The following is a 12,873-nucleotide window of genomic DNA, read 5'->3' as shown; positions in this document are numbered from 1 at the left end:
GAGAGGCGGAGAGGTTTAGGGAGGGAATTCCAGAGCTTGGGGCCTAGGCAACAGAAGGCACGGCCACCAATGGTTGAGCGATTATAATCAGGGATGCTCAGAAGGGAAGAATTAGAGGAGCGCAGATATCTCAGGAGGTTGTGGGGCTGGAGGTAATTACAGAGATAAGGAGGGACGAGGCCATGGAGGGATTTGAAAACAAGGATGAGAAGTTTGAAATCAAGGTGTTGCTTAACCGGAAGCCAACGTAGGTCAGTGAGCACAGGGGGTGATGGGTGAGCGGGACTTGGCGCGAGTTAGGACACAGGCAGCTGAGTTTTGGATCACCTCTAGTTTACGTAGGGTAGAATGTGGGAGGCCAGCCAGGAGTGCGTTGTAATAATCAAGTCTAGCTACACAAGGTATCGCAGTTCTGAGAGACAGGCTAGATTGAACAGAGAGTCTTTTCCTGCCCATCATTGCTCATGTGTTCGTATTGTAATTATGGACCGGTTCAAGAGCCAGTTAGTTGGGGTTGGTGGGGTTGGGGGGGAAGCGGTTATTGCCCTTTTGCACTGGATGGATCAGCCAGGGAGGACTGATGAACCTCCCCTGCCTCGTTCCATCCCATGATCTCCTCAGATTCTCAAGTTCCTCTGTGGTAATCTCATGACTGTGAGTAAAAGCTGTGATCTTCACTTGTGCTACACAATGTAAAACACAAAACTGCCTCTGAACTGAAAGCTTCCTTCAGCTCTGTAATGTCTGCCCTGTGAGGATGCTCACAGGTTTGTAGAGCTGTTGAGTTGGGAGTGGCTTAGCCAGTCACGTGATGTTCACAAGACTCAATAAAACCCCAGTCAGTTGGGTTCGGGAAATCCACGATGAGGCAGGTGGCTGTGAGCCTGGCGGATGAACTGTGTAGTGTGATTGTTAAACCTTTGCTAATAAACCAACTAGTTCTTAATAGCAATGTGTTGCTATGAATTCTTAAGCAAAGAACCCATGAAGCAACTATATTACAAGCTCCTACCCCTTCCAGCGAGAAGCAGGCCGGCCATTCCAGCAAGCGTGATAACCCCAGCGCGTGGGTAGAATCCAGCGGGTGGGTCCTTCAGAAAGTTATAGCCATCTACCGAAGGCAAACAAAAACATCGGCACAATTCAGAGTCCATCAGAGCTTCAGCATGTCAATTCCTCTCAACATTCCCAATTACCCAACCAATTGCTATTGATTACAGTACAAAGAATACTGCATCCGGGTTTACTCAGCACTCCCACATTCCCAGTGCTGTGCTTTGCTTGACTGGATGTGGAGTGCACAAATGTGAGCCACGTAACTGCAAGAACATAAGAAATAGGAGCAGAAGTAGGTCATAAGGTCCCTTGAGCCTGCTCCGCTATTCAATAAGATCATGGCTGATCTGATCATGGACTCAGCTCCACTTCCCCGTCTGCTCCCCATAACCCCTTATCATCTTATCGTTTAAGAAACTGTCTATTTCTGTCTTAAATTTATTCAATGTCCCAGCTTCTCTGAGGCAGCGAATTCCACAGATTTACAACCCTCTAGGAGAAGATATTTCTCCTCATCTCTGTTTTAAATGGGTGGCCCCTTATTCTAAGATCATGCCCTCTAGTTCTAGTCTCCCCCATCAGTGGAAACATCCTCTTTGCATCACCTTGTCAAGCCCTCTCATTATCTTATTCGTTTCAATAAGATCACTTCTTATTCTTCTGAATTCCAATGAGTAGAGGCCCAACCTACTCAACCTTTCCTCATAAGTCAACCCCCTCATCCCCAGAATCAACCGAGTGAGCCTTCTCTGAACTGCCTCCAAAGCAAGTAAGCATGGAAACCAAAACTGCACGTAGTATTCCAGGTGTGGCCTCACCAAAACCTTATATAGCTGTCGTAAGACTTCCCTGCTTTTACACTCCATCCCCTTTGCAATAAAGGCCAAGATACTATTGGCCTTCCTGATCACTTGTTGTACCTGCCTACTTTCCTTTTGTATTTCATGCACAAGTACCCCCAGGTCCCGCTGTACTTTGCAATCTTTCTCCATTTAAATAATAACTTGCTCTTTGATTTTTTCTGCCAAAGTGCATGACCTCACACTTTCCAACATTATACTCCATCTGCCAAATTTTTGCCCACTCCCGTAGCCTGTCTATGTCCTTTTGCAGATTTTTTTTGTCCTCCTCACACATTGCTTTTCCTTCCATCTTTGTATTGTCAGCAAACTTGGCTACGTTACACTCAGTCCCTTCTTCCAAGTCGTTAATATAGATTGTAAATAGTTGGGGTCCCAGCACTGAGCCCTGCGGCACCCCACTAGTTACTGGTTGCCAACCAGAGAATGAACCATTTATCCCGACTCGGTTCTCTGTTAGTTAGCCAATCCTCTATCCATGCTAATATATTACCCCCAACCCCGTGAACTTTTATCTTGTGCAGTAACCTATGTGGCACCTTGTCAAATGCCTTCTAGAAGTCCAAATACACCATTGGTTCCCCTTTATCCACCCTGTTCGTTACATCCTCAAAGAACTCCAGCAAATTTGTCAAACATGATTTCCCCTTCATAAATCCATGCTGATTCTGCCTGACCGAATTTTGCTTTTCCAAATGTCCTGCTATTGCTTCTTTAAGAATGGACTCCATTTTCCCAACCACAGATGTTAGGCCAACTGGTCTATAGTTTCCTGCTTTTTGTCTGCCTCCTTTTTAAATAGGGGCATTACATTTGCAGTTTTCCAATCTGCCTGGACCGCCCCAGAATACAGGGAATTTTGGTAAATTATAACCAATTTTTTTTTTTTTTTTTTTAATTCGTAGCCAATCATTCCAATTCTTTGTCAAATCACAAACGCCAGAGGTCACCTTGCACATGCCAAGGATCACTCTGCGCCAATGCTCTTAGCCAAAAGGCCCAGAGCCACTGCACCGTTCCTGGAAGTACTGCAATACCAGGTTCGTGCCATGGAGGTGGATGGGTCAGGTCCCCCACACACCTCCGTGGAGGTGGATGGGTCAAACCTCCCCACCATAACCAATGCATCCACAATCCCTGCCGCTACTTCTCTTAAGACCCTAGGATGCAAGCCATCAGGTCCAGAGTATTTATCTGCATTGAGTCCCATTATCTTACTGAGTACCACCTCCTTAGTGATTGTGATTGTTAAGTCCCTCCTCCCCCCCCCCGCCCCCGTAGCTTCTTGACTATTCACTGTTGGAATATTGTAGATTGGAGTGAGCAGGGGTTCAGTGTGTGACTGGAGTCAGAGTGCACTTGGATACAGTGTGTGACTGGGGTCAGAGTTGCACAGGGAGAGCCCGTGTGATTAGGCTGGGATTGCACTGGGAGTGTAAGATTTGGCGAAAACATCGATAGGAAAAACTTAAAAGTTTATGGACATTGCTTGGACACATTTTCTGTTACTGCAACAAGGGCAGACAGCATGACATGGGACAGATCCAAACATGTTGAACTGGAATACTCATCAGCTGGGCGGGAATGAGAATGGCTGAAAGTAGGAACATCATGGTTAATTGGGCGCCTTTTGTCATAGAATGGGAGCCCATCAGTGAGACATAAAGTAAGGTGTCCGGGGTTTCAGGCCATCGAAAGACAAAGGAAAGCTATTTGACCAGACTCATCGGAGCCACCCATCGAGGGACAGCCCAGTTGACAAAAGGGCAGGCAAAGACTTGATTTTGCTTTTCAGTTGGACAGCCTCAGGGGAGGTCAGTCGGATTTTTGTCTTGCAGGTATAAGAGTGGCAGTTGCAGCCATTTCTCGTTCCCCTCTGCTACGCCTGCTTGCAACGCACAAGGACTGAGCACTCCGTGACAAATAACAGGACCACAAAATGAGAAACTCAATAAAGGACATAGAGTGAAGGGAAAATGTCGATGTGAAGTGAATGAAAGAAAAGGTTCGGTACTGGACACATGACCACACCAGGGCCAGGCATCAACAAAGGGAAAAGAAGCTGCCCACAAGTACACGAGAACTGGAGTAGACTCAGTTGTGATCTGCCCTCCACTGTTGAATAGTCCAGCGATACTCAGACATGAATAAGAGTCGATGAGTCAGGTAGCGGTGGACTGCAGCGCCCACTGAACTGACCCCTAGCACCAATCACCATGCTCATGGGAGGAGGGTTCCAGTGAAAACTGGGGGCGGCGAGGGTGGGGGACATGTAAACTATGTCAATTGCAGAAGTGAACTCCTGCAGAATTCAGGGGGAGTCTTACCTTTTCCGAGCTGTACAGCCTTCTCTATTCTAGGCTTCACAGTTGTATAAACACCCTAGGGGAAAAACAATTAGAAATAAGGAAAGAAAAATCTGTATTCAACAACAGCAACAACAAGTTGTATTTAAATGGTGCCTTTAATGTAGTAAAGCATCCCAAGGCATTTCACAGCAGTGTTATAAGACAAAAAAAAGAGAGATAAATTTGACATCGAGTCACACAAGAAGAAATTACGGCAGAGCTTGGTCAAAGAGGTGGATTTTAAGGAGCGCCTTAAAGGAAGAAAGAGATGTAGAGAGACGGAGAGGTTTAGGGAGGGAGTTCCAGAGCTTAGGACCCAGACAGCTGAAGGCACGGACACCGATGCTTGAGCGATTATAATCAGGGATGCTCAAAAGGGCAGAATCTGAGGAATGCAGACATCTCGTGGAGTGGTGAGGCTGAAAGAGATTACAGAGATTGAATGACAAATTCAAAGGCCTCAATTACTTTTTCCAACCTCAACCTCACTCTGCACCTAGAAATAAAAGCCACACTTTGAGGATTGTTCTCCGTTAGTATTTCTTTCTGAAGGAATGTTCCCGGGTAATATTCCTGTTATAAACTTGGATCGGCTGTGGCTAACTTCTTAGGTTCAGTGGCATGAGTTGCACCCGTAAGTGGACGCCATGTCCCTTATGTTCCGGGGCTGACCCACACTGCCCAACATCTATTTATACGCTGGCATTAACACAGGGTATGTACCAATTCACACCCCGTCCCCCCACCCCTCCTTGATCCACGGAGCAGATTTTGTAAACTCACACGAGCCCTCGCGTGGGCTTCTTCCACCTTTCTGCAGGCGGACACTTGGTAAGGCGAGGTCAGACATAATCAGTTAAGCCGTTTAATGTCACAGGGATTGAACATACAGAGCAACCGTTATATTTGGATTCACTTCATTTAATCAGTACAATTTATCTTTGCATAAGAGATTATTCTGATAGAGCGAGATGAAATAGGGTGGCAGGAGGCTTGTTTGGATCGGAAACAGCGGTAGGGACCAGTTGGGCTGAATGGCCTGTCTCTCTGTGGTAAAATCCATGTAATAATACAAAAAAAATGAACACTTTCCACATTAGTGGGTGGCCTTGCCTGATCTATGAAAACTATGGGCTCAATTTTCCCCAGTGATTTGCGCCGTTTTTTTGGAGTAGGCTGCTTTTTTTGGCCTAAGTTGAAAAACCAGTTTCCCCAATCAATTTGCACCAGTGTAACTCAGTTAGTTACGATTTTTTGAGAGAGAGAGGTCAAGTTTCGGCCTGAGTTGCTCCTATTTTTTTGGAGCAACTGGTTTAGAATGGATTATCTTAGAAATTGCAATTCTCGGCATTTAGTTTGCTCCAGTTCTAGTGAGTTAGAACAGTTTCATTGCAGAACAGATTTTTTTTCTCCAAAAGGGGGCGTGTTCAGTCACTGACGCCTGTTTTGCAAGTTTAGGCAGTGAAAACTTACTCCAAACTAACTTAGAATGGAGTAAATGTAGATTTTTGTACGCTCAGAAAAACCTTGCCTACACTTAGAAAATCAGGCGTGGGGAACGAGAGATGGGGGGCCGGTGGGGGAAGGGAAGGTTACAAACATGAAACACATCACTTTTACAAATAAAGAGCCATCATCAATAATAAATGATAAATAAATCAATAAATCAATCAAAACATTTTTTTTTAAAAAAATAAATAAATAAAAATTTAAGTTTCTACTCACCGACTACAGCACCGGGAGCCCTCCAACAGCGTGCTGGGACGGGCCCACCCAGTGTGTCTCTCTGTCTGTGTCAGTGTCTATATGTTTCTGACAGCGAAGGGGGGAGGGGAAAGAGGTAGAGAAGAGGAGGTGGGGGGGGGGGAAGAGGGAGGGGGGGAAAGAGGGATGGAGTGGGGATGGGGGGGAAAGAGGGATGAAGAGGGCGGGAGTGGGGGGTGAAGAGGGAGGCGAGAGGCGGTTGGGGAGGCAAGAGGAGGAGGGGGGAGGTGAGAGGGGGGGGGGGGAAAGAGGTGAGAGGAGGGGGGGGGGAGGTGAGAGGAGGGGGGGGAGGTGAGAGGAGGGGGGGGTAGGTGAGAGGAGGGGGGGTAGGTGAGAGGAGGGGGGGGTAGGTGAGAGGAGGGGGGGGTAGGTGAGAGGAGGGGGGGGTAGGTGAGAGGAGGGGGGGGTAGGTGAGAGGGAGGGGGGGGGGGAGGTGAGAGGAGGGGGGGGGGAGGTGAGAGGAGGGGGGGGGGGAGGTGAGAGGAGGGGGGGGGGGAGGTGAGAGGAGGGGGGGGGAGGTGAGAGGAGGGGGGGGGGAGGTGAGAGGAGGGGGGGGGGAGGTGAGAGGAGGGGGGGGGGGGAGGTGAGAGGAGGGGGGGGGGAGGTGAGAGGAGGGGGGGGGAGGTGAGAGGAGGGGGGGGGGGAGGTGAGAGGAGGGGGGGGGAGGTGAGAGGAGGGGGGGGGGAGGTGAGAGGAGGGGGGGGGGAGGAGGTGAGAGGAGGGGGGGGGAGGAGGTGAGAGGAGGGGGGGGGGAGGTGAGAGGAGGGGGGGGGGGAGGTGAGAGGAGGGGGGGGGGGGAGGTGAGGGGGGGGGGAGGTGAGAGGGGGGGGGGGAGGTGAGAGGAGGGGGGGGGGGAGGTGAGAGGAGGGGGGGGGAGGTGAGAGGAGGGGGGGGGAGGTGAGAGGAGGGGGGGGGAGGTGAGAGGAGGGGGGGGGAGGTGAGAGGAGGGGGGGGGAGGTGAGAGGAGGGGGGGGGGGGAGGTCAGAGGAGGGGGGGGGGGGGAGGTGAGAGGAGGGGGGGGAGGTGAGGGGAGGGGGGGGAGGTGAGGGGAGGGGGGGGGGGGAGGTGAGGGGAGGGGGGGGGGAGGTGAGGGGAGGGGGGGGGGAGGTGAGGGGAGGGGGGGGGAGGTGAGGGGAGGGGGGGGGAGGGGAGAGGAGACGGGGGGGGAGGGGAGAGGGGAGAGGAGACCGGGGGGAGGAGGGAGAGGCGAGAGGAGACGGGGGGGGGGAGGGAAGAGGCGAGAGGCGAGAGGAGACGGGGGGGAGGGAAGAGGCGAGAGGCGAGAGGAGACGGGGGGGGAGGGGAGAGGGGAGAGGAGACGGGGGGGGGGGGGGAGAGGGGAGAGGAGACGGGGGGGGAGGGGAGAGGGGAGAGGAGACGGGGGGAGGGAGGAGGGGAGAAGAGAAGAAGTGGAGTTGGGGGGGAAGAGGAGAGAGGGGGGAGAAGGGGGGGGGGGGAAGAAGGGGAGGGGGGGGGGGGAGAAGGGGAGAGGGGAGGGGGGAGGGGGAAGAGAGAGAGAAAAAAAGAGAAAAGAGAGAAGAAAAAGAAAAAAAGAGGAAAAAAGAGAAAAAAAAGAGAGAGAGAGAGAGAAAGAGAAAGAGAAAGAGAAAAAGAAAAAGAGAAAAAGAGAAAGAGAAAGAGAAAAAGAGATCGAGAGAGGGGATTGGGGGGGGGGGGGGGAAAGAGGAGAGTGGGGGGGTGGGGAGCTGGGAGGAGAGGGGGTTTGGCTGAACGGGTCTGGTCAATGAGAAGAAGCCGGCCGAAGACCTCGGGCGGGGCCCACCCCCAGCAAAATGCCGGGCGGGCGGGCCCTGCCGATGACGTGAAGAGGGAGCAGACCGGAGCTGGGGGCGGGAGGAGCTGGAGCGGAGTGGGAGCTGGAGGGGAGCGGGCGGCGGGAGAGCGCCAGAGGGAGCGGCAGGAGAGAGCGGGAGCTGAACAGAGGGGGGAGCCGGAACCACAGCCAGAGCAGGAGCTGGAGGGCGGTGCAGTCCAATCTTCGCCGCCCCAGTGAGCACATTCGGCCAGGGCTAGGGGCGGCGTGCTTCGGGCCCCTCCCATACAATTTCAGGCGCCTGGAGCTACTGCACATGTGTGCACACTGTAGCGCGCCTGTGCAGAGGTCCCGGCACTGTTTTCAGCGGGAAAACCCCACATGCAGGGACCTGGTTCCCCCCCCCCCCCCCCGCCACAGCTTGTGCTGCGCCGCGCCGAGGGCCTGGATCCACCTGAGGCAGTGGAGAATACCGAGGTAAGTTTTTGGCGTGGTTTAGAGCGCGGAAATCAGGCATGGCTTGCGCCGTTCTAGGCATGGCCCGAAATTTGACGAGAGAGAGAGAGAGAGAGAGAGAGAGATTTACAGCCTCAGCTCAAATTGTGTCCCTGATTACCATGGCAGCCTGATCTTTTTGGTGCAGATCAAGGCTCCAGCCCAAAACTAAAGGTCGGGTTAGGCCACGTCAAAATGAAGAAATCCAACGGGGAAACTTAGAACATTTTTTTTGGGTATACTTGGGCCCCAAATAAATCTGGCATAACTCTTCAAGTACAGCAAAAAAATTATTTGGGGTAAATTGAGCCTGGACTTACTTTCTTATTTGGAACTGACTGGCCAAAGCCAACCCTAGAAGCTTCTGTCCTTAAAAATCTGACCTTGTGCATGTGGGATTTTTCCGCTCGCCTTTGTGTTAAATTTGATCGCGGGAAGCTGATCTTAGCAGATTACCCTAGCAACTAACCCTGCTGAGTTCAAATGAATTGAGCCACCTCAACCAGAACACGAGTAGGAAATATCCAAATTAACTTTCATTTCCCCAAAGCATGTTGGTTCAGACACCTTGTCTGAATCTGAAGCCATAACTCCAAGCCCTGCTGTTGTGATTTTTTTTTAAAAAAAAAAGGAGCTTTCCCGGTTAGTGTGGTTTTATAGATCATCATCATCATCATCATAGGCAGTCCCTCGAAGCGAGGATGACTTGCTTCCACGCCAAAAAGGGATGAGTTCACAGGTGTTTCAATGAACACCTAATATTCCAGATCCCGAACTACATGTTGAAGGGTGGAAGATGCCTGTGCGTGGATTTTTTTAACGTGTGGTGGCCGTTGCACACCAACCACCACACGGGCTTGACAGAGCTAGGTCTTGGTCCAGTGGCAAGGTGACTGGAGATCTGCTCTGCTGCACGGACCTAGTGCGCACACATATCGCAGTGTGGGCTCTCGCCTCTTCTGGGCCCTGGTCACTTCCTTCTACAAACTTTTGCCGCTCCTTCGCCCCTTCTGCTGTACCTGCCCGCACTGTAATCAGCGACCTGACTTCGTAGCCGTCGCCCTCCTGCAGCAGCATGTGCTGCTCCCTGCAGCAGCATGCCGCCGCACGCTGCTCCTTCTGATGGCCCCGGCCTGCTGATGGTCTTGCAGGCTGGGACTGCACCGCCGCACGCTGCTCCTTCTGATGGCCCCGGCCTGCTGATGGTCTTGCAGGCTGGGACTGCACCGCCGCATGCTGCTCCCTCTAAAGGAGCTTTGCTAGCAACCATCCACTTTTAAAAGGAGTTCTCTGGGATAGTTTCCATTTTCTTCTTAGGCAGTCCCCGGGAGGCGAGGATGACTTGCTTCGACAATAAAAATGAGTTCTAAGGTGGCTGATGAGATTAATGCGGGATCTACAGTCTCGGTCACAGGTGGGGCAGGAGGTTGGAGGGATGGGTGGGTGGGGTGCTTGGTTTGTCGTATGTTCCTTCCGCTGTTTGAGGGTGTCCTTAAAGAGTTTTCTTTTCCTTCCTGGGATTCACTTGCTGTGACATAGCTTGGAGCAGAGTGCTTGTTTCGGGATTCTAGCATCGGGCATACGGATGATGGTTGAGTGTGGTCAATGCCTCGATGCCCGAGAGAGAGCGCTGACGTTGGTGCACCTATCCTGCCAGTGAACTTGAATCATTTTGCAGAGGCAGCGTTGGTGGTACTTCATCAGTGCTTTGAGGTGCCTGCTGTACACAGTCCATGTCTCTGAAGCATATAGGAGGGCAGGTATCACTGCTGCTCTGTAGACCATGAGAGCTTGGTGTCGGGTTTGAGATCCTGGTCTTCGAACTCTCTCTTCCTCAGGCGACCGAAGGCTGCACTGAAGACAGTGTTGGACTTTGTCATCGATGTCTGTCCTTGCTGACAGTAGGCTCCCAAGTTTTGGGAAGTGGTCCACATTGTCCAAGGTCTTGTCATGGATCTTGATAATCGGGAAGCAGTACTGTGTCGCGGGGGCAGGTTGGTAGAGCACCTTTGTCTTACGGATGTTTAATGTAAGACCCAGACTCTTGTATGCTTCAGTGAAGATAGTATCCATTTTCTACTTTAACAACAACAGTAACAACTCACACCCTTAACGCAGCAAAAAAAATGTCCCATGGTGCTTCACAGAGTTAAAGGAAAAACATGGACAAGCAGAAGAAAGAGAAAGTAGCACAGGAAGAGGTGGGTTTTAAGGAAGGAGGAGAGGGAAGCGGAGAGGGGCAGGGAGGATTAGGGAGGCAATTCCAATGGTGAGGTGGAGCGACAAGGAAAGCACAAGAGTCCAGAGTCAAACGAGCAGCGGAGGAAGGGGCAGGCTTCTAGGGCTGGAGGCAGTTACAGACATAGGGAGGGACGAGGCCATGGTCGGATATAAACATGAGGATAAGAAATCTAAATTGGAGGCATTAAAGGAGTAGGGGCCAATGTAGGACAGCGAGCACAGGGGCGATGGGTGAACAGGACTTGGTGCGAGTTTTGGATGAGCTGAAGTTTACGGAGGGTGGTGGATGGGAGGTCGGCCAGGAGAGCGTTGGAATGGTCGAGTCTAGAGGCAACAAATGAGGGTTTCAGCAGCAGATGGGATGAGGCAGGGGCAGAGATGAGTAATGTTAGAAGTGGAAGTAGATGGTCTTTGTAATCGAGAGGATGTAGCCGGAAGCTCATCTCAGGGTCAAATAGGATGTGGAGGTTGCGAAGAGTCTGGTTCAACCTGAGACAAGCGGCCAGAGTGGGGGATGGAATCGGGGGGTGAGGGGGCACAAGTTTTGTGCTGTGGGCCGAAGATGACAGCTTCAGTCTTGCTAAAGGTAGGTAAGTTTTTCTCTATTTATTTCTGCATGTTTTCATTAGTTTTAAGAGTGGGGAAGTGTGTGTGTGTAGATCGGAGAAGTTTTAGTTCTTTTTTTATTCTTCCCGTTCTTCTTCTAGCATGGCGGCAGCCTCCCGTCGGGAAATTGAGTTGTCCTCCTGAGCTCCCGCCCAAGGGCGAGTGTGCAATGCCACATTTTAGTGCTGCTCCCTCATCTTTGGGCATAAAAATGGAACTTAGGACTTTGAAGCTGCGCCTAATGTCCGGCACTAAAATCAGCACTCAGGAAGTGACACCGTCCCCACAACGGCGAGACGCAATTTCGACCCCTAAATGACGAACAAGCAGTCCTAACAGAGGCAGTGGATGGGTCAAGAGAGGTGGTACAGAGTCTGACCCGGGGGTCATCAGTGTACAGCTGGAAGTTGACCCATTTCTAAAGATGATGTCACCAAAGCCGCAGCATCTAGATGAGGAAGAGGAGGAACCAAGGACAGATGATTGGGGTAACAGTATGGAGGCGTGAAGAGAAGCCATTGCTGGAGAAGCTTTGGTTGATTGGGTAGGTAAGAGCGAAACCAAGTGAGGGCAGTAGCACTGAGCTGGAGGAGAGGCTTTGAGAGGGGGCATGGTGTGACAGGACTGTGTCGAAGGCTGCAGAGAGGTCAAGGAGAGACAATGCATCATGATCACATTCACAGAGGTTATCACTCATTACTTTGGTCAGGGCTACTTCAGTGCTGTGGCAGGGGCAGATAACTGATTGGAGAAATTCAAATAGAGAATTCTAGATCATCATCATCATCATCATAATAGGCAGTCCCTCGGAATCCACTCCCAAAGTGAGTTCTTTGATGGCTGAACAGTCCGGTACGAGAGCCACAGACCCTGTTACAGGTGGAACAGACATTCGTCGGGGGAAGGGGTTGGTAGGGCTGGTTTGCCGCACGCTCCTTCCGCTGCCTACGCCTGGCCTCTTCATGCTCCTTGCGTCGAGACTCAAAGAGCTCAACGGTTTCCCGGATGGACTTTCTCCACCTCAGGCGGTCTGTGGCCAGGGTCTCGCAGGTGTCAGTGATGATGTCGCACTTTACCAGGGAGGCTTTGAGGGTGTCCTTATAATGTTTCCGCTGTCCTCCTTTGGCCCGTTTACCATGAAGGAGCTCCGCATAAAGCATTTGGTTAGGGAGTCTCGTATCTGGCATATGTACTATGTGGCCTGCCCAGCGAAGTTGATCGCGTGTGGTCAGTGCTTCAATACTGGGGATGTTAGCCTGGTCGAGGACACTAATGTTGGTGCGTCTCTCCTCCCACGAGATTTGCAGGATCTTGCGGAGACATCATTGGTGATATATCTCCAGCGACTTGAGGTGCCTTCTGTACATCGTCCATGCCTCAGACATACAGGAGGGCGGGTATTACTACAGCCCTGTAGACCATGAATTTGGTGGTAGATTTGAGGGCCTGGTCTTCAAACACTCTTTTCCTCAGACGGCCGAAGGCTGCGCTGGCGCACTGGAGGCGATGCTGAATCTCCGCTTCAATGTCTGCCTTTGTTGATAAGAGGCTCCCGAGATATGGGAAATGGTCCACGTTGTCCAGGGTCACGCTGTGGATCTTGATGATTGGAGGGCAGTGCTGTGCGGCGATGACAGGCTGATGAAGGACCTTTGTCTTATGGATGTTAAGCGTAAGGCCCATGCTTTCATATGCCTCAGTGAATACATTGACTATATCCTGGAGTCCA

The 12,873-nt window shown here is 51.4% G+C and overlaps 1 protein-coding gene across 4 annotated transcripts in view; it reads right to left on the bottom strand.

Moving 5' to 3' along the window:
* Window positions 1-12,873, bottom strand: part of LOC139276313 (MICOS complex subunit MIC26-like) — a 62,682-nt gene that overhangs the window by 34,886 nt on the left and 14,923 nt on the right. For 3 of the 4 annotated variants that reach the window (XM_070894113.1, XM_070894116.1, XM_070894114.1), the window contains exons 4-5: window positions 4,244-4,298; window positions 1,013-1,111 (exon numbers count right to left, since the gene is read on the bottom strand). In XM_070894113.1, the coding sequence (XP_070750214.1) occupies window positions 1,013-1,111; window positions 4,244-4,298 (154 nt within the window). The remainder of the gene's footprint in view (window positions 1-1,012; window positions 1,112-4,243; window positions 4,299-12,873) is intronic. The other variant, XM_070894117.1, reaches the window with a different exon arrangement.

The sequence above is a fragment of the Pristiophorus japonicus genome, chromosome 11 (assembly GCF_044704955.1).
Source record: "Pristiophorus japonicus isolate sPriJap1 chromosome 11, sPriJap1.hap1, whole genome shotgun sequence".
NCBI lineage: Eukaryota > Metazoa > Chordata > Chondrichthyes > Pristiophoridae > Pristiophorus > Pristiophorus japonicus.
The sequence above is the reverse complement of the archived record's forward strand: the minus strand, read 5'-3'. Positions and strand labels throughout refer to the sequence as shown.